Below are 20,888 nucleotides of genomic sequence, written 5' to 3' on the forward strand. Positions count from 1 at the left end.
AGGAGCAAGAAAAACGTTTTAGTGTGCCTTTGGTTAAAACGAAGCTGAAAGATTTTATACTGTAATGACAAATATACAGAATTGGAAGAAAGTGAAAAAGATACTGGCATCCGCCATTCTTTATTACATTTTTACAAAATCTAACACTTTGTTTTTGATTTTTAATCAATGTTTTCAATATTATTACAAATAATGAGAACAAATGGAATCAGTCTAGAAAAATGCGTTGATATGATGAGAATTGCACTGGAGTTCTTTAAAGTATCACAGGCCTCTTTAATCTCAGTTCTGCCTATTCATATGGAGAGACGTTCTCCTACTACTCACTTTGGGCCAGTTTCACCGAGGGAAATTGTTGGGTTTTTTATTCATTTCATTTCAGTGTTGTGTTCATTCATTCTTTATTTATAAATCAACAATGAAGTGGAAAAACAATGAACAATGATGTTCTGTGGCCCTTGTAAGCAGCTGGGAAGGTGAATGCATGATGTGCAGCTCAACCAGTCTAACATTTAAAAGGTTGCTTCACCTTCACGTTTGCTTGTGATAATATTTATAGGAATTTGCTGAGAAATTCGGCTCTCTCTTTGCATAATGGATACACCAACTAGAAAACTAGAGTTGAGTTGACTCACACATTTTCATAGTCTCCAAAACAACAGGTCACAATGAGAGCCTACCTCCTGTTTGACCACAAAGAGTTTCTTGGAGGGCAAAAACGGCAGCTCCTTCACCAAGTTTTCCTCAACCACCATGTGGGTACATTGCTCATCTCCAATTGCAAGATGAGAGCCACCTGAAACAAGACAAACACAGGGGAACGATTTCAATACACAATTCACAGACTTTCATTCCAAATAATCATATTAACTGCAATTGGTATTAAATTATAAAGACGCACTGAGCCTTAGTGATATCTATTACATGAACTTAACTAAATTATTCAATAAATATCATGAGGCATATTTCAGCACATATGAGAAACAGCACAGCAGACAATGTTTTCTTCTGGCTGCACAAGGTGGGAACTGACTAAACCAATTTAAATTTACTGTGATTGGTTTCTCTTTCAGACAGTCATTGCTTTTTAGTAATTTTGAACTTTGCTTATATTACCTGAAACTGAATAAAAGCAATAATGCTATACATGCATGTTTAGCAGAACACATTTTTCTATTACTTTAATCTCATGTTAGACACGAGTTTGATGAAGCATGATGTTTAAGAAATCGTGTTACTGCAAAGAACTGATTGCAACTTAGAACAAGGATTCATTCACAAATGAATGATGAAAAAAAAAAAAAGCACCAACCGTGTTTCAATGTCCTCTCCTCCATGTTTGCCTTTTCTTCTTCTGAGAAACCAAGAAAACTGAGGACACAGTCCTGGAATGGAGACACTTTGAATTCTGTACGGAATTCCTCATCTCCAGCATGGAATGGCCTTGACAGATTATGTGAACAAAGGTCAAAATGTTAGAGCTACAACATTTGACTTCAAGAACTTTAAGCTTAAAAAAGGATTTAGCTGAACCTTGAATTCTTTCCCCCCAAATGTTCCCACCACACAGAAGCGGTCACTTCAGTTATGTGAAAGATCTTACACATCAATTAATTTTCCTGAAGTTCTTTAGATTTTTGTTCCATATATTGAGCATGTAGTTCATGCAGATAGAAAAGCTTTGTGACACTGTAAATGTTCCATCCAAATGTATAAATACATTATAAATAATCAAATTAAAAAGTTACATAATATTTCCATTTGATTGTTTAAAAATGAGTTCATATTCAAAATAATAAATTCATCTAAATATCTCTAGCTGTCATAAACAAAACTATAAACTGAGCAGCAAAGCAAAAGCCAGATCTCAAATCCTGATTCAAAATAAGTATGAATGAGAGAGAGCAAAGGCGGGAAGATGAGGCATGGGGAGAATCTATCACATGAATGTGTCCCAGCTGCAAGCACTGCAGTCAAGCCTGGATACTTGTGATGGAGATCCGATAACAAGGATTACAGTATGTGGCCTGACAGATTGCTTTCCAATCACAATGCATTCTGTGAGTATTTTCAATTCAAATTCTGCATCAAGATGACATAATGCATCCAAATGACGTGGCTGAGAAGCTGCTTTTAAATGCACACAGTAGCCCGGCTAAGGTCAGCAGACCGAACCGAGATGTTTATGTGAGCTGTGTTCGTAAGTAGCCCATTTATAATCAGTTTTATAAGTAGGGTGCTCAAACATATCTATGACTAGACTCACCCATTCCTCCTATAAGTAGCAGGCCCAGGGGCTCATATTCCTCAAACTGCGCCCTTTCCCTTTTGGTATTTGCGGCATTCTGAATATTTCATGATATCCTTCACTTCTAAGATCTTCCCCCCTCTCTCCAAAAGTCTTTTTTGGAAAGTCACTACACTTACCTGCTACTACAGCTTTCGCTACTGGTTAGCCAATACTAATGTTATGTACAGTAATCGTGTAATAGTGGAGATTAATGTTTATGCTGCACATCATCACTGAATATACAACTTCAGAGAGTGCTGCAAAAGCATACTGCTGCGGTGAGAAATAGAGCAGTTAAACCCCTTCAATGCCCATTCACAGCCCAAATAGTTCAGCAAATATCAGCATGAACATGTGTTTTAGCTGGACTTATTAAGGTCCTAAATCAGACTTTATGCATGTGTTTAGATCAGCATCTCTTAGTCAGACTAATGGTCTTATTCAGGCTAATATCAGACAATTGCTTTACATCTAAATATAGCTAATGTGCAATATGGGATAAGTGATATATTGAAGACTTACACATCATCTCTCCTCTCCCAGGCCTTAGGAATCCATAATGGTGTGAGAATGGGTGTTCCCATGCATACTGCCAGCTGTGTGTTGAAGGAAAGGACAGTGAAAAACGCATATTTACAAGAAGAAGGACCGCACCAGTTTGTAGAAATAATAAAATCACTTAAGACTTTGAAATAATTCCACTGGCCTGTCTGAAAATCACGACAGGCTCAACCAAGTACATAAATGCAATTGTAAAAACAGCTCCCTTTTAAACATTAACCTTTCATGTAGAAAAATGCTTCCACTGACATAATGCGACAAGTTTTGATCATGCTTGTTCTTTGTCCGTTTTGCTAGGGCAATCTAATTCCTGCAAAAAACTTAGGAGAAAGGGGAGGCACGGATGAATAAAACAGGAGGAAGCAAACGAGAGGCGCAAGAATGAGGTAAAAACAAAGACTGAAATAGGAAATCATTTGCAGGGACGATTGAAAGAAATACAGCATAAATAATCTGTTCAGCCATGCAGAGGAGCCAAATGAAAGATGAGTCAAACTATTAATGCACCCATTCATCCATCTCCGCCCTATCCCTGGAGAAAAGGCCATATATTTAATTAAGTTCAAAGAGAATCAACAAGGGAACTAATTTACCACTTCTTGATGACAAACGGACACACGTTGGGATTAAAGAAGTGCATTCATTAAAGAAGTAGTCAATGTAGATGGATAAAGTTTGCGCATTAAAGACAAATATATGACATATACATCATTGGACAGGGTGACATACAAAAATGTCAGCAGAAAAGGAAATCAAAGTATGTGTAAAAAGACTGAAGAATTTTTTAGAGGCCACTAAGGGCTCAATTAGACCATTAAAGAAGTTGAAAATTGAAAATAGAGAAATATATTTACTCATGAAAATGTATATATGTAAGATGAAGCACAAACAAACTATATACTTTAACTCCCATTATGTTAGTATGATGGTATGCAAGATGGTATGCAAGTGCAGAACACAACAAACTACAAATGATTTAAAAAAACAAATAAAATTAAAATATTTTATCTGTTCCACTGGACGGAAATATTTGATTTTGCCATTTTCAGTATGTATTGTTTTGTTATGGTGGAAAATCATAAACGCAAACATACATACCCTGTATTTCTCCCCATGGGTAGAGTAGGCAATAAGGTGAGTAACTTTGGTGCTGAAGTCTTTCCGGATAGTTCCACCCATGTGATGAACCAGATTCACCAATTTTTTCTACGGCAAAACAAAAAATCAGTTCAGCAATGATGTTCAGCAATAAAGGGAAAACATGCTAACGTTTGATGATAATTTAAATGTTAATGATGTCAGAAAATGTAATGCTTAGTGACAAGACAATAAAGGTTTTTCTGTGCATGTTTACGTTTCTTTGTCATGTAGATCTATATAAACATATTGTACGAATGTAAATGTAGTTTCTCAGTTGATCACATTGACACACACAATATGTGAACAATAATACGAGTATTCGATCTAAAGGTCCTTGCAGAATCATGACTTTCCCACACAATCATTCTGCTCCTTAGAAAAAAGATATTTCTGTTATGTATTCATGCATTTATTTGAAATCACTCAGAACTTGTTTAAATGTATCCAATTGTTTAAAGTGAACTGACCATTTCATCTTTGTTCCTGAAGCCAGTGAAACAGAGTGACAGGTTGAGCATGGTGGTCGAATATAGAGGACGGCAGGAAAACAGAAGAGGCTGGGGAAGAAAAACAGAATGTGCTGTTAAAATGTCTTGTGTGCAGGTCAAATTCTAGAGCAAAAAGTAACATTATTTTAATCCACTGCATAATATCAGCAATGTGAAACAAGAAAGCATTCAGAGAGCACAAACCTCTGTCAAAGCTGGTCTCTCTCATTTACACCCAAAATTTGAATATCTTTAGTTTAGGAGACATTTATTAGCCAATACTGGACGGACTTGTCCTCATTGAGCTCTGTAGTTTTCACTACGGTCATGTGATTGGAAATTTGCACTGCGACCAGATCGACGGACTAATTACGTGAAGAAATTAATAATTTCCCACAGCACACCTGAGGATCTCTCACAGCACACTATTGTGCCGCAGCACGGTGTTTGAAAATCACTGCTTTATGGTATTGATTTCTTCACACAATTATCTGTATAATGTTTAGCTTTTTATTGATTTGATCACGTAAAAAGACCCTGGATGACAGCCATTTAGGCCAAACTAGATTTTGTGGCAAAAATGTGTTGTGTATGTATAATTTCTAGACCAAACATCTGGCTTTTCACACACACACACACACACACACACACACACACACACACACACACACACACACACACACACACACACACACACACACACACACACACACACACACACACACACACACACACACACACACACACACACACACACACACACACACACACACACACACACACACGTATTGTGTTTGCAATGAGACAAAATTTGGCCTCCCACAGTAGTAAACCCACCATAGACTTTCAGCACCAGATAAAACTGCTCCCAATACACCGGCTATTTTTTATGAAGAGAGCTTTGTCAGAAAAGGGTTAGAATCCCTACTCTGAAGCAGGAAACTCAAGTACTGGGCCTACTTTGAGCCCTTAAACTTCCAATATTGTGCAGATGCTGTGGTGTTGAAGGGAGGGCTGGGTAGTGGCCGAAAGAATGAGATTGTGCATATAAGCATTTGAGATGAGTTTACAGATACCAGGACTGACCCTTGGGGACAGGGTGGGGACATCAGGAGGGAGCTCAGAATAGAACCGTTCCTCTTTCACATTAAAAGGGAGGCGTCCCAGACACATACAACTGGGAGGGGACAATGCGGCAGAACCAGAATATATTGGAGGCATTATATAACTCATCTGGCCAGGGGAACATCTTGGGATCCCCAAGGATCAGCTGGAAAACGTGGCTAGGGAGAAAGGAATCTGGGCTGCTTTGGTTAGAGGGCTGCTTCCGTGACCCCAACTCTGATAAGTGGTGGAAAACGGATGGATGGACAGACTTTCAAGCCCTTAACTGTAACCCCAACACATTTTGATAGATAACTAAAAATTAATGATGTATGCAACTATAAAAACAACAGTATAAAGCTCACCTCTTCCTTTGCAGCACAATGCAGCACAACAGGAGGCCCAACAATGCGGTTGTCCCGTTTGTAGAGGTAGTTGTAGTCAGGAGAATCAAAGTCTGTTAGCACGAACACCGTTTCAAAATCCGTGTTCTCTCCATCTCCAAACTCCTGCACACTGTCTGTTATTATGCAAGGAGTGTTGATATCCTAAGGACAGAAAAAATAAAATGATCGAGGGGAGCTACAGAAAGGGTAGAATGAAGGTCTAGTAATAAAAGCCAAACATTCAGAGAAAATAAGCAGGGAGTCCAGTTAAATACAAGGTCATTTGCTTTGTTAGTGAGACAGGGGTTTGTTAAAAATGTTTTGATTACATTGTTTTGTTTGTTTTTTCAATTACCTGTTGCACATCAGCTCATTTCATTTGGTTAGGAAGCAGATTATTTGCATATTGTTACACATTTTGATTAACAAGGTTTTTCATATTTCAGCACTCAAACTCTGTTAACTAGAATAATAAAGTGCGGTACTACACAATCTTGCACACACATTACTTGCAATCATCACAAAAATGTCTAGGTGCAGCAGGTAACAATCAGGTCCACCCTCTGAGATTTGAGAGAGTATTCAAGTTGTTAAAATGGCTTTGATAAGAGAGCAGAAATGAAATCCCTGCTTACAGGCAGAGCTGAATGAGCTGGTGAGATGGAATTATCCGTGCCACCTGTTAACCTGCCTATAAAAAATTACCTGCATAAAACAAGGTGACCCAGGCAAAAAGTATCTCTCTTGCCTTTGTCACGATTGTCGAAATCCAGTTGGAATCGAGCATGTTAATATTAACAACATTATTAAAATTATCCAAATCCCACACACCCACATTTGTTAAAAGGAGGTGACACTCAGCAAATTGATAAACGAGTACAACATTTATAATTACTTCCCCCACCAATCAATTCACCATTAGTGCTTTGGACATGTACAATTAGAGAGAAGAAGACAGAAGGTGTGGATTAACTCATGCAGAACTTTCCCAGTTTCCAATCAGACAACACACAAACATTGTACTGTACCATATTGACTATAGATTTTATCATCAGTTTCTCCTCTGTACCCATCTCGCCTCCTCTTATCTTTAACACTGGTACCTCCATTACTCTGATAGCCTGTAAAAAGCAACAGACAGAAACTATACATCAAACACATGGATTTGTAAAGGATGCGGGTTGAGGAAAAGTGAGGTAACAAATAGGAGTGCAGAGGGTTGAAACAGCTAAAGAGAGAGAGAGAGAGGACGTCCACATGAAGACATAAGGACTGATGGATTATGGAGCAGGACTAGGAAGATGTGGGGCAGGCTTTGTGTCCCCACAGTGCCCATCGACAGTGACTAATTTCAAACATTAGAGGGGGTAGGATAGAGAGGAGACATTAAGTTAAAAATGAATAGAAAGTTTAAAGACCACAGGGGGACAAGAACAGGAAAAGGAGAGAGATCAACAGTATAAAGGAAAGGCACATTAAGAAATGATGGTCTACGGGTGGTCAGACAGGCTATCTGGATCCCTCTGATGGAGCTGTCTGCAAATGTCTTTGGATGTTTAGAGCCTGATGAAAAACCTCTTTAGTGTTTCCTAAATCCATTGCCCTTTTTTACCAGATCAGTGTTTATTTAGGGGGTTAAAGGAGTTGACTGGTCATCAGGATTTATATTTCTGCCTGAGTAAGAACCAAAATTAAGCTGCTCTGTACCAAGCTAGCCATGGAGCAGAGGTTACCATGGATACAGAGCATGATCAGAAATGAGGCAACAACAACAACAACAAAAAGTTGGTCACATACACCCTTAATCTGACTTTGTAGTATAGAACTCAGGTACAGTAATTAGAATTTGAAGAACAGTTGTACGATGAATCATAGCCTACATTATCCTCATATGACATACGCCTGTTAATTGCCTGTATTAGCGTCAACTTGCTGCCACCTGTGATTTCTGAAGTAACCCTCCAATGAGGATTTTAATGAAGCAAACAACTGTTATGTCAATTATTTGGTTCATATCTGTTGTTCATATTGTGGTGTTTGCTGGTTCTGTTGTTTATGATCCTAGAGCATTCAAGTACATTATGGACCAATTAGGGGAAGAAATAAGAGAATATTGTATGGCAAATTATCATTAAGATATTTTCTTTTACCTATAGGGTTGCTGTTGCAAATGCTGACTGTCACAAATTGAAGGTGTTATTTATTGAAGTTTTAATATAGCTTATATTTAATAGTTTGTGAAAAGGTGAAGTGCTTGGTTGGAAAAAATGGTGTATTGCCCTTTGGCAGGTGTTACAGCAGAGTGCTGGGGCAGATTTTCAGGTTGTAGCTGCACGGTTTTCGCACGATAGTGAGACTTGCTTTAACCTTTGTAAAAGAACCTTTCTGGGAAAAAGAAAGCTATACTTTTATATCTGGTCTTGTGGATATTTATGTGGAGTAAGCTCGTCACACACAAGTCAGAAAAAAACGCTCCCATTGTGGATTAATGGCCTGACAATTTGTCAAACATTGAACAGGACTCTCCACTCAGCAGGACACAACAACTCAGCAGAGCGCGCACATCCACTTTCATGAATAGCATGTGGGGGCGGGACTGGCACAATCACTATTCTCCATCATCAGGACACATTGTTTTGAATGAGAGGGGTAGCGGTCGTACAACTTGTTCATTGAAACTATTTTTTTATTAAAATCAAAAATTAATGTAATGAAGTAACAGGCTGGACTTGAATAAGTAGACGGCAGTTTGGCTGGCAGCCAGTGCTTATGGATGGTTCTGTGGATAGCCAGAATGGCAGATGGCTGGATAGCCAAGAGAGCAGATGGCTGGTGCCATTGTCCATCACCTTTAGGAAGTGTGAGTATAATGTGCTTTTTTGTTACTTACAGAGCAAAGATTATCAAAAGATTGCAGTTCTAAGACTCCACATAGATGATTTGTGATGTCTATATATGATAAGGAATTCGACTGCTGACATGCTCTAAAAAGTTTGCCAGAATAATGCTTTCCAAGTCAAGTTAATCTTAGGCGCTTCACCTCTTATACAAAAGGCTTCTTCAATTCTGACAGACTAGTGGGGCTTAAAAGGATTTAGACTTGGTGGAGTTGTAGTCAGGGTCATCTTCACTCCTGATTCGTCATAATTGGAGCTGATACTACTGACTGGTCGTTTGAAATGATCGTCGTTAGAGTGATTAGAGTCCCCTGTGGCCAGGTGTGGAGGATGACGACAGTTGTTGGGGTTCTCCTTTCTGCTGTATGTTCATTAGAGGATAAATCGTTGTTTAATCTACGCAAGTGCATCATTTCCTAACTGCTCATGCACAGGTGACAGTCAGGCACAGATATACACTCGTCTGTCTAAAATTGCTGCTCTTCGGCTGAGAACACCGGTGAGTTTGTTGCATTCCACACCACAGCGATTGCAAAGCAAATTACCAAGATAGAGCGTAAAAAGAGAACGACAGCCAGGCATGTTAATCCGCCACTGTTGTGTGACAACTAGAGCGTGAATCCCGTGACTGTGTGATGTCAGCATTATTGAAAAGGTTCAGCTTCCATGCTTCAACAATAAGCCAGCATCTTTGCATTTATCCAGTCCGGAGAGTGCTTCCCAAAAGCTTTGTTTTCACAGGTTAAAAATAACCCATTTTCCAATGTATCCATGGTGGCGTTCATAAATTGGCCAGATTACATCCTGTGCACTCCTGCTATATGATGTCACCAGTTTTTCATTTTCATCAATTATACAGCAGACTGGTTTACATTACATACCAGCACAGAAGAACTTCTATCTTTGCTAAGAGAACACAGAGGAGTGCAAAGGTGAGTGCTGTTGAATTATCTACAAGGAGTGGTAAAAACAAATAAATAAGTAATGAATAACTGGCCACAAAAATGGGTCTGTGGTATTTGCCTCCGATTTTCAGCCAGAAAAGCTGCTGATATCCACAAATGCACCATAGGAGCACCATAAGAACAAACACACGCAGTGGTCCAGAAGTTTTGTCAATTTCAGATTCAGGTGCATTTGTTTTTGTTTTTTACGACATGAGACCAATAAGAGAAATACATGACAGCAGGTAATAGTCTTCTAGATTTTTGTAAACTGATGTCCCGGTTATGAGCTAAATGTATCCAAGACTTAATAACTCATTAACGGGGGTAATTCATAAATGTCGCACCAACTACAGAGTACCATTATAATTGAAGCACATTAATAGGCTTCTCTTTCATTAAGCAGCACACCTGTGTCCCATTACTAGCACATAAGGGGTGTCACAGTGAAAAGGAAAAATTTGCATGTTAATCAGTTGATATATCATATTTAGAACCACCACCAAGTGCTTGGCCCTGGCTGGGCACGCCTTCCCTAGGAGGCTGCTGAAGCCCAGTCCACTGTTCAACATCCACTAGAGGAGGGAAAGAGAAAGCTTTACATTTCTTTTCCAAGTAGGTAAGCCAAATAAGTTTATAAAACAAGCATCCACGAAAGGCTCAGTTGTCTACGAGCGAGGATTGTTCGAGGTACACCAATTTGCATAAAACTGAATGAACAAATATGCCATCAGTTTAGGAACGTTTTTCAACACACATTTGTACGGAATATAACAGTTTCAACAACTACAGTCCATAGTATTACTAAAAGATATAACAAATCTGGAGATTCCTCTGGGTCAAGGGCGAAAGCCACTACTGAATGCATGTGATCATCAAGCCCTCAAATTTAACTGCAATAAAAAGCTTTTGTGATTGAGGTCACCACATGGGCTCCTGGATACTCTGGGAACCCCTTGTCAGTAAATACTTCTTCTACAATTGCAAGTTAGGACTGAACACTGTACTGTACACAAAAAAGGAAGTCGTATATCAACGACATTCAGAAACACTGCCTTCTGGGCTGGAATGCATCTGAAATAGACTGATGCACAGTGGAAACATGTAAAGCAGTTTGACCAGGCAATCTTTCAGTCTGCTATGTGAAATAATGGACAATATTTTTAAGAACCAAAGAGGAAAAGGACTATCCCAACTGTTACCAAAGTTGAAAAGGCAGCTGTCATGGTATGGGGGTGTGTTAGTGCTCATGTTGTGGGTAACTTGCCTCTGTGAAGTCACCATTAATGCGTCAAAGTACACGTGCATTTTGGAGCAACATATACTGCCATCTAGACAAAGCCTTTTTCAGGGACATCCCTGCCTCATTCAACAACATAGCCACAAGCCACATTCTGTACGTCAAACAACAGCATAACAGCGTCATAGTAAAAGAGTGCTAGTCCAAACCAGTCCAGACCAGTCTCTGATAAAAAAAAGTGTGGCGCTGACGTCATATATCAAGCAAGAATGGGGGAGATCCACTTTCAAAAACACAGCAATAAGTGTGCTCAGTTCACAAACAATTGCCGAGTCTTGTTTTAAGGAAATGTGATGCTACACAGTGGTAAAAATGCTTCATTTCAATGTGTTGCAGGCAGCTAATTTATAATGAGTGTATATTTACAAAAAAAGTTGATCAGTAAAAACATTATTTATCTTGTATTTGTACTGTTTTCAATTATAGGTAAGTATAGGTAAAAGCGTATTCTCAAATCACTGCTTTCCGTTTCTTTTGAATATTAAACACGATACATTTCTCGGGAGGGGTTTGTACAATGGAAATAGTTTTCATTGTCAGTCACAAAATCAATCACAATTTTCAGGACACATATATGTTTAGATGTCACCATATTAAGTTTCATGACATTCTTTCATGTTAGCGATGGGGAGGGGGGGTTATTTAATTGAATCACATGCTTTTCAAAATGTTATGCATATACCAATAACGATAATGAGTTAGCATTTATTGCGAGCGATATTGCAAACATTCTATTCTCCTAATGGCATTTAATCCCAATTCCTAAAACGTTTTGACAATTTATAGAATTAATTAATAGCATTATGTACACTATCCTTTCAGTTCACTCTCTTGTGCTTTGGTGCTGTTCTAGTATTAGTGGGGAAACCTTATGGATAAACACCCACCCAAAGCAAAAAAAAACTAAAACTAAACATGTGGAAACTAAAGAGCAGTGAGCACGGCCACGAGCAGTCAGCACCTGCCAGGGAGCTTTCATTCAAAACATTAGCGCCTCATTCCATACATTCATTGCTGATGGCAAGTTTCATCAAGAAAGTTCCATGAAGTCCATAAGGTAATTTCATTTAATGGTTGATAGTGGTATTTGATCCATAGAAAAACACATTTAGTGCAACTCTAATGATCTAATCTAATGTTTGCTGCTAAAATAAATAAATCAGGGTGTCATTTGAGGAAACATTAACATACTCCTCTAAATGGCAACCAAAATGTATTTGGACAGGTTTTCCCTATCTCAATTCTGTCATCTGACAGCATTTACACCTTGCATCTACATGTGTTCCATGGTTTTCCATACCATTCCATGATATTTGTGCCACGCCAAAGCTTTTTTGCTTATCACCGAAGCCAAACAAGAACAATTTTAACAATTCAATACAATTATTAATGAAAAAGTTTTTCCCAAAATACTAAATTAAAATAAAATATCAATAAAAGGCGCCGCAGGGAAAACATAGTTTGTGCAGTGAGGGGGAGCACTTAATGCACATGCATTAATTCAAATCCCACTGCATTAGTTGGCAAGACCCATACTTTTGCTCATGCTCACGTAAATCAATGCGTGAGCAGAGTGTTTATTTCGACAACTAACCCTAACGACCACTAGCCTCTGCTCCAAAACAATACAAGCATGATGAAAGAGAAAAGTGCCTATGTGTGTAGTGCCACCCGCACGTGCTCTATATGAATGTGTGTGAGACGGCTCAGCTGAGGGGTTGTGTCCTGCCGAGTAGAGAGTGGAGAGACGTCTTCAGTGATAGACAAATATTAGCAAAACAACTGATGACAAAACATATTAAGAATTGCATTAGACGGGCTCCTTCAGAAAACCCTGGTGGCAGTATTAAAAAGTTCACTGAATGCGTTGCATTTCCATATATGCCACATAGACGCAGAGCTATCTCTAAGACGCATTACAAAACACACTAAAATAGGCCTTGTTGTAAATGTAACAACCCTATGTCATATTTTATGGATAATGTAATTTAAAATCACCGCAAAAGGTAAATAAGACATGGGATTAAAAACATGTTCCCCCTAAAATGACCATGTTTATTTTTGTTGAATAAGAGTGCATTTATGTTTGTAGTAAGGCTGTACTGTAGAAAGTGATTTTGGCATGTCTTAATAAACCTTACAGCAAAGGAGTCAATAAATACATAAAAATATATAAATAAGGTCTAATGACTCAACTACAAAAGTTCTCATCAGTCAGGAATAGGTGTGGTTTTAAATATGAATAGCTAATTACTGACTGTGTGAGCTGAAACACAAAAGAACCCTTGTTCTCCTCAATAATAATTCACTACATGTTTAAAATGGGTATGTAAACTTGAATGAATATACTGATATAATTACAATTACTGAATACAATGGAACTGGGGGCCCCTTGGTGACCCCCCCCCCCCCCTCCACCACAACAGAGTAGAGTACAGAGGACAAGCATGTTAATAGAAAGACAAAAGACACTCCATCCAAAACAACAAATGTGTACCTGCAGTGCTTTGTCTACTGCTCCATTTCTGCCTGCATCTCCCACCAAAACAACCCTGGTCACCACTTTTGGAATCATGTCTGCAGGAGAGAAAAGAGAGATATCAATCAGGGAATTTGAAAACAGCAGCATTTGATTGTAAAAACCCATTTGTAGATTTTGCTGAAATCTTAGATACACCGAGAAAAATCCATAAATTACATAAATAAATATCATGTCTCTGTTGTGCTGCCTGCCGGTTGTATTATTAGGACAAATTAGCCCACTTACAAGGGGAATTGCTACCTCAACTGTCAATTGTAATAATGTAGGAGCCTTTCTGACACAAGTACGGACAATAACTGCTGGAATTGAACTGAAGCTTTGAACGCATATACATTTTCAGGGACAATGTTATGGGCAGAGGAAGGGTTATGAAGCTTGGACTTACAACTATACAGCCATATTTATAAAACACTAAGAAAGATGTGACATTTCTGTGCGAAAGCGATTGAAATAATCAAATTGTTGTTGTTTTGATTGCTCATGAGTGGAAAAAAACAAAACAGCAGGTAGGAAGGAGGCGGATGTCTGGTGGCCACATTATCACAATCAGACACAATCATCGGATTCCAATACCACTTATGGAAGGACAGAACAGCAAGTACTCCAGAATGTGAATTTTTGGGAGCAATAGGCGTTTGTTTTCAGGGTACAGACCGTTGGACTTAGTGGCTTTCGGAGCTCAAGAACTCCGGTGATGGTGTCAGAAATGAGAGCATCGTTTATGTCTGGGCGAGCAAAAAATCCTTATGGATTCCACTGCTGGTCTGCCAAAGACCCACCCAGTGTAGCATTCCAGCTCTAAATAACGCATGAGGGTGTAGTGACATAAAGTTATTCGTTTGCACATGTGGATCACTTCAGGAGTGTGATCTGTTCAGACTGGTATGACACACAGGCCAAAGTCCAACACCATACTGGACAGCTTCAGAAAAAAAAGCAGATATGAGCAAACAATCAGATTTGAGCACTATGGCTTGCAGTCTGAACTATGGCTTGCAGTCTTTCTCCCCACATTATAGGATGTGGGGAGAAAGGTCAAGTAAGATTATGGGGGATTGTAAAGGATCATTGCTGGAAAACTAGATATTTGCATGTTATACAGAAAGAACTGAAGGTGACAAATAGCAAATCTGTAGGAAGATTGTCTTGAACGTTTAAGAAAAAGCAGAGAAAGACAACAAAAACTCCATGTGGGCTAACCTTCCCCATCTTCACACGCCAGGCCCATAAATACATGGTCTCTTGTTGTTTCAGCGATCCTGGAATCGTAGAATGAAGAATCCACCAGCAGACTCCGGGCTGTCCCTAAAGTCAGAATGCTGCTGTCAGCCATGGCAGGAACCCAAGAGGCACCAAGCTGTCCAAACTATCAAAAGTTACAGGGAAGACACAGAGGGAGAGCACAGAAAGGCAGAGAGGAGAAATTACAGGAGACGGTGACACCAGTCAAAATAAAGGCAGTAGATAGAACCTGGGCTTGCATGGATAAGGCTTGTGTGGAAACTATCGAACAGTCTGCAGGGCTTCTTGAATATTTTAATTGGTGCAGATATTGTTCTAAGCAGCACACAATTACAACGTACCTACAACAAGCATGCAATAACCCAGAGCATTTAACGAGTCTAAATGGGTTTCCTACTTGAAGTTGTAAGATTAGCAGTTGAAAAGTATGGAACTCAAAATTAGTTTCTCTTCTCAAAGGCTTTATATGGCTTTTTGACTAATTCATTTAAGGACATAAGCTTTAGCTGAGATCACGTCACTTCATAACTTCACTGTTACTTGTTTTACGGGTCAATACATTTTTTAACCATGCAATCAGTCAAAAATTAAACTTACCCAATGTTTTGGCGGCCGGTTTTTTGCCCAATGGAAAGGAAAACTCAATACTGCAGAATTTTACAAGGCGATTCAAACAGTTAGGTTATCCTAAAAACTCTGACCCTAACCGGGATAAGTGCACTAGCTACCAAGCTAGCGACAAAGGCGAAAAGGGGATTCGTTACCGATCCCAAACACGCTTCAAAAACGCGCACAACGGCTTTTCAACCAGAGTTCCGCATGTCCATTGAACATGAAGCCTGTAGTCAGCGCATTGTGCACTTTAGATTAAAATAGTTCCAAAATTGTGGAGTTAGTTTTCCTCACTTTGTTGACAGTCGATTCAGAGCATATTTCAGCCTCCCAGCCTGCTACTTGTCGCTCAATTCAAAAAGCAAAGCGAACAAGGAGGCCGCGCGCTGATTGGCTAAGAGTCACCGAGAACGAGCGGCTTCCGTAGGACAGTGATTGGTCAGTTCATTCAAATCACAATCTTCACAGTGTGAGTTGCCAAGCCTTGAGACATTCGGGACAATCGGCGATCAAACTAAATCCACCTTAGACGACAAAACAACATGTAAAATCAAAAAACGTTTAACTGTAATATCCGTGAAAGTACAGCAATAATAAAACCATTTAGAAAACACCATGGAAAGTAACTTGGTGTCTGCTCTAAGTATGAACAGGTATGATCATGTTAGTGCAGTGGTTCTCAAACGGTGGTACACGTACCACCAGTGGTACGTGGAGGAATCTTTTTTTATTATACTTTTTTTTATAAAATTAACTATTGATTAATGAAAATGTAAAAATACTACTACAAATAAAAATATCTGAACCATGAGATGATTGAAATGCGATTTAAAATAAGTTTAGCCTTTCATATATGTTTGCACACGGCACACTACTAACCTTACCGATAGTAGCGCTGCGTGCAAACGTCAACTATTAGCTGTTAGCTACAGGCTAAACTAAACTGTGATTGCAAGATGGTGAGCGGAGATAGTAAAAAATTAATTATGAGTGGTCCAAATACACTAAAGTCATGGCTCCACAGGGAAACTAAAATGACGAAATCTGCAGATCGGGAAGAGGATATTTCAAGCAGCCTCGACGACTGTGAACTGAGTGCTAACGTAAGCAGCTACATCAGTAGTGGGAGTGAAGTGTCCACAGCACCGGTAGCTGGCTGCAAAAAGCGCAAAACATTTCAGAAATATGACCTGATTCAGCTGGAGCGGGACAGAGAAAGAGCCAAAGCCACAGTGTGTGGTATGTGATGTTCTCAGCAATGAATACATGAAACCATTGCATCTCAAACAGCATCTACAACCAAACACACAGCACTGAAGGACAAATCAGTGGATTTTTTTGTACGTAAACGTGATGAACTGAGGCAGGCCAAATGCACGATTCAGTCCTGTGGTACACCTGTGGTTAAAGCACAGGAGGCTTCGTATCGTGCCTAAGCCACACAATAGGTGAACAGCTGTGTCTACCATTAGCCAAAGAGATGGTACACATTATGTGTGGCGAGAAGGTCGCCAAACAGTTAAACTTGGTGCCACTTTCAGAGAGATTTCAAATGACCGTCTTTTTTTTTTGCAATTTGTTTTTATTGAAGCAGACATTGTACATGACATTGTGCATACAGGTGTAGGATATTTTGGAGATTATCTTTTTTATATAGTAAGAGGGGAAAGAGGAGAGAGAAAGAAAGAGAGAAGGGAGGAAGGTTGTGTTATCCCTACTATTGTTGTTGAACTTTATACCCTGAGGTAGAGTACAAGTAGACTGGAGTTGCAATGATGTCATAGGGTACATACAGAACTTACAGGATGATGTCAAACAGCAATGTAGGCTAGTACAAATTGCATCATAGGTTGTGATAGAGACAGAGAGAGAGAGAGAGAGATAGGGGAGAAACAGAGAGAGAGAAAAAAAGAACCAGAGAGAGGACTTCCCGCCCTGAAACCCCACACAACCCCACAGTCACACAACCCCGTCCTGGAATAATAAAATGATAAAATAAAATAAAAAAGAACTGATCTGTGTTCTGGTATTCAGTCACTGGTCATGGCAAATGACACAGTGTGCAGAGAATAGGAGCCACGGCAGATGACGTTAGGAAGACACTGAACGCATTAAAAATAGTCGCTATTATTCCATCGCTATTCCATCCAACTGGACGAGACCAGTGATGTTGCAGGTTTGGCCAATTTACTGGTTTATGTCAGACAGAGTTGTTTCTGTTTGTGAATGAAATGCAGTTGTTGTTAATGTTCTCACATGCTGTGTGTGTGTGAATGAAATGCAGTTGTTATTAATGTTCTCACATGCTGTGTGTGTGTGTGCATGTTTGTATGTATGCGTGTTTGTGAATGAAATGCAGTTGTTATTAATGTTCTCAAATGCTGTGTGTATGTATGTATGCTTGTTTGTGAATGAAATGCAGTTGTTATTAATGTTCTCACATGCTCTGTGTGTGTGTGTGTGTGTGTGTGTGTGTGTGTGTGTGTGTATGTGTGTGTGTGTCACTTTGTATATAAAGTCGTTCTGCTTCCACTAAAATTTAGTGGAAGCAGAACCACTTCATATACGAAGTGATGATAGTTAAGTATTGAGGTATACCTATATAATGGTGAAATCCCTTCAAATCAGATCAAATGTATGTCTATTGCAATTTATATAGCAATAAGCAACAGGAGAATAAGCAATAACACATTCACATACAGTGTCTCAAAGTGCTTTACGGGCCTGCAACAGCAAATGGTTCTCAAATCAGCCCAGAGCTATCTCGGAAGACGAGGAGATACTCCACAAAACCTCATGTTTAAGGAAAAGGAAGAAACCATGGGATTCAATTCAAAGAGATTCCCTTTCCTCAAACAGCCCGACGTGCAATAAGAACCACTGGTGGGAAGTATAACAACACAGCAGAGAACACAAAAATACAGCAACACATCAAAATCATGAGTCCTGAGAAAAAAAAGAAAAACCAGAGAGAGCGAGAGAGTTTATCCTGGGTAGTAGACGTAGAGTTGAGTCAGTGGGCCTCATTCATCAATATTTGCACATTTTTTTGTACATGAATGCATACCAACACAATATGAAAGGTCCATGTTTGATTCATCATACCACGTTAAACAATGTAATTGGAGGAATTTTTGATAACTAATCGCCTTTATAAGTTGACATAATTTTGTTAAGGTTACATGCTCATTCGTTATTTTTTAGTGTATAAGGATTCACGCACGCACACTCTCAGATACACACAAACTCATTTATTTATGTCCACATAAAGAACAAGTGAAGCAGGATGTAAACAATTAGCTACAGTACATGAACATGACTACATAAGCATATCCTGGACCACTTTTGCCCCACATAATTGCTGTATACATACAGAGCCCACATTTTGTTGTATGTGTATTAATAGCAGCATCTTCGTCACATGTGATGACTGTCAATAATCACTAAGGTTCAACTGAAGGTGTCTGAACATTAAGGCTGTATTCAGACCTGTGGTTCCTTTGCCATGTTCTGATACTGGGAACATTTTTTACACTTGGTCGGATTTGCAGAGAATAAGATGTAAGCAAATGACACACACTTGCACACTGTTTTATGACTGGTCTGAAATGACTGGGAAGTTAATTGGGAAGTTAACCTTTACCTGAAAAAATGCTGAACAAAAAATGGAACATCACCAGTGTTTTTGATGGTATTGTCTGGTTTATCAATGTATATCAATACATAATACAATACACAAGACGCGCTTTGATGGAGACATACAACCACATCTTCACCAAACAATTTCTCTTCCGACGCATCAGGTAAGATTGGTTAGATATTTATAATATGTATCAGCCAAGCCAATAATCTTTTTCAAAGTTGAATATGCTAGGAAATAAATATTAACCGACTCAATATACCGATACAATTCACTTGTATACTGTATAAAGTACTGTATAGAGTACAAGTGACTTACTCAACAAATTAATACGTGAACGTACAAAACGTACATGTACTGTATACGGTTACTTGTCTCTTTTGAGCTCTTTAAAAATCAGCTCCCAATTTAAAAGGAATTTTGCCTCATTATATGCGCCTCAACATCAGGAATCTTTTAAGTCAAGTCAAGTCAAGTTTATTTGTATAGCCCAATATCACATACAATGTCTCAAAGGGCTTTACAGACCGACAACATTAGGACAATTCCCGACCCAGCCCAGGGCTCTCAAGGAAGACGAGGAAAAACTCCAGAGAAAACCTCGATAAATAAGGAAAAAAGGAAGAAACCTCGGGAGAGGCAGTTCCATGAGAGATTCCCTCTCCACGAATGGAATCGGTGTGAAAGTCGGAGTGAAGTGATTCGATCGACTCGAACACGAGTGCCAGATTTTGTAATTTGTAAACTTCTCTGCCTCATTGCTATGCAATGCATTTTCTCACTAGTATATACAAGGCGAAGACCAAAGATCATTTGAGAAGGTCAACAGTATAATGTTTACCCCTCATTTTTCCATTACCTTGGCTTATATCTCGGGCATGGGCTGATATCTCATTTCAAGATTGCTCCGTACTTTCCATATGAAAGGATGGCTGGGAAGAAGATCTAGGAGTGTGACCAGATGATCAGTGGAAGAGGGTGCTAGAGAGGGTTCATTCCTTCCCAGCATGTGCAAGACATGGGGCCTGTCCTATGAAGGAAGCTCAACAGACCTCAGCCTTGTTTGCATAAGAAGGCTTGACAATCAACCACTGTTAATCAACAGATTCTGTAAATGCCAGCTCTCATAAAAGGGGGAGTGTCTGTAAACATAAACCTATAGGAAGAAGATGGAACTGTCACATGGAGACACTCGTGTCCGAGGAACTTGTGTGTGTGTAGCGTCCTATGATTTATGGTTCCATGTGAAATGTACTGTGCCATTCATGTCACATGCACTTTAAACAAGCAGGATTTCATCTGACTTCCTTCGCCAAATACAAGTTGTCCTACTGTATATTGTTGATCAAATATCAGCCTTCGATCAGTCCCTTAGACTTAACGTTATTACTATAAACATTATTTTAGTTGCAATTCCAGCATCCTGAAACAGACTGCAAAAGACTCCAACAAGCTTTGTGACACAGAAAAATTCGACTTCAGTGTCAACATAGATGACTAACCCCTTCATCGCGATTCATAGTACAGACTGCTCTTGTTGTCCAAGTTTGTCCTTTTATCAGGATTGTAGTTTCACAATATTTTCCCCATTGAACCATCACCTTTGATTAGGCTTTTCAGTGTACCTTCTTCAGATTTTATCCTGTGCAGAGTACAATCTGATAGTTAGCATAAACCTTGTAATAGAATTGCAAATTATGAAATGCATAAACTTGTATAACCAAATGTTATCACCAAGATAT

At 39.1% G+C, this 20,888-nt stretch overlaps 1 protein-coding gene across 3 annotated transcripts in view; it reads right to left on the reverse strand.

The window, feature by feature from the left end:
- Nucleotides 1-15,848, reverse strand: part of ect2 (epithelial cell transforming 2) — a 41,999-nt gene extending 26,151 nt beyond the window's left edge. For 2 of the 3 annotated variants that reach the window (XM_076141493.1, XM_076141495.1), the window contains exons 1-10: nt 15,492-15,848; nt 14,853-15,018; nt 13,608-13,687; nt 6,998-7,090; nt 5,949-6,131; nt 4,459-4,548; nt 3,950-4,057; nt 2,813-2,886; nt 1,313-1,443; nt 681-796 (exon numbers count right to left, since the gene is read on the reverse strand). In XM_076141493.1, coding sequence (XP_075997608.1) covers nt 681-796; nt 1,313-1,443; nt 2,813-2,886; nt 3,950-4,057; nt 4,459-4,548; nt 5,949-6,131; nt 6,998-7,090; nt 13,608-13,687; nt 14,853-14,985 — 1,008 coding nt within the window. In that variant the 5' untranslated portion in view covers nt 14,986-15,018; nt 15,492-15,848. The remainder of the gene's footprint in view (nt 1-680; nt 797-1,312; nt 1,444-2,812; nt 2,887-3,949; nt 4,058-4,458; nt 4,549-5,948; nt 6,132-6,997; nt 7,091-13,607; nt 13,688-14,852; nt 15,019-15,491) is intronic. The other variant, XM_076141494.1, reaches the window with a different exon arrangement.
- Nucleotides 15,849-20,888: the final 5,040 nt, after the last annotated feature.

This window comes from Genypterus blacodes, unplaced genomic scaffold (genome assembly GCF_046128005.1).
Source record: "Genypterus blacodes isolate CSIRO-AG114 ecotype Tasmania unplaced genomic scaffold, CSIRO-AGI_Gbla_v1 ptg000019l_1, whole genome shotgun sequence".
NCBI classification, from domain to species: Eukaryota; Metazoa; Chordata; class Actinopteri; order Ophidiiformes; family Ophidiidae; genus Genypterus; species Genypterus blacodes.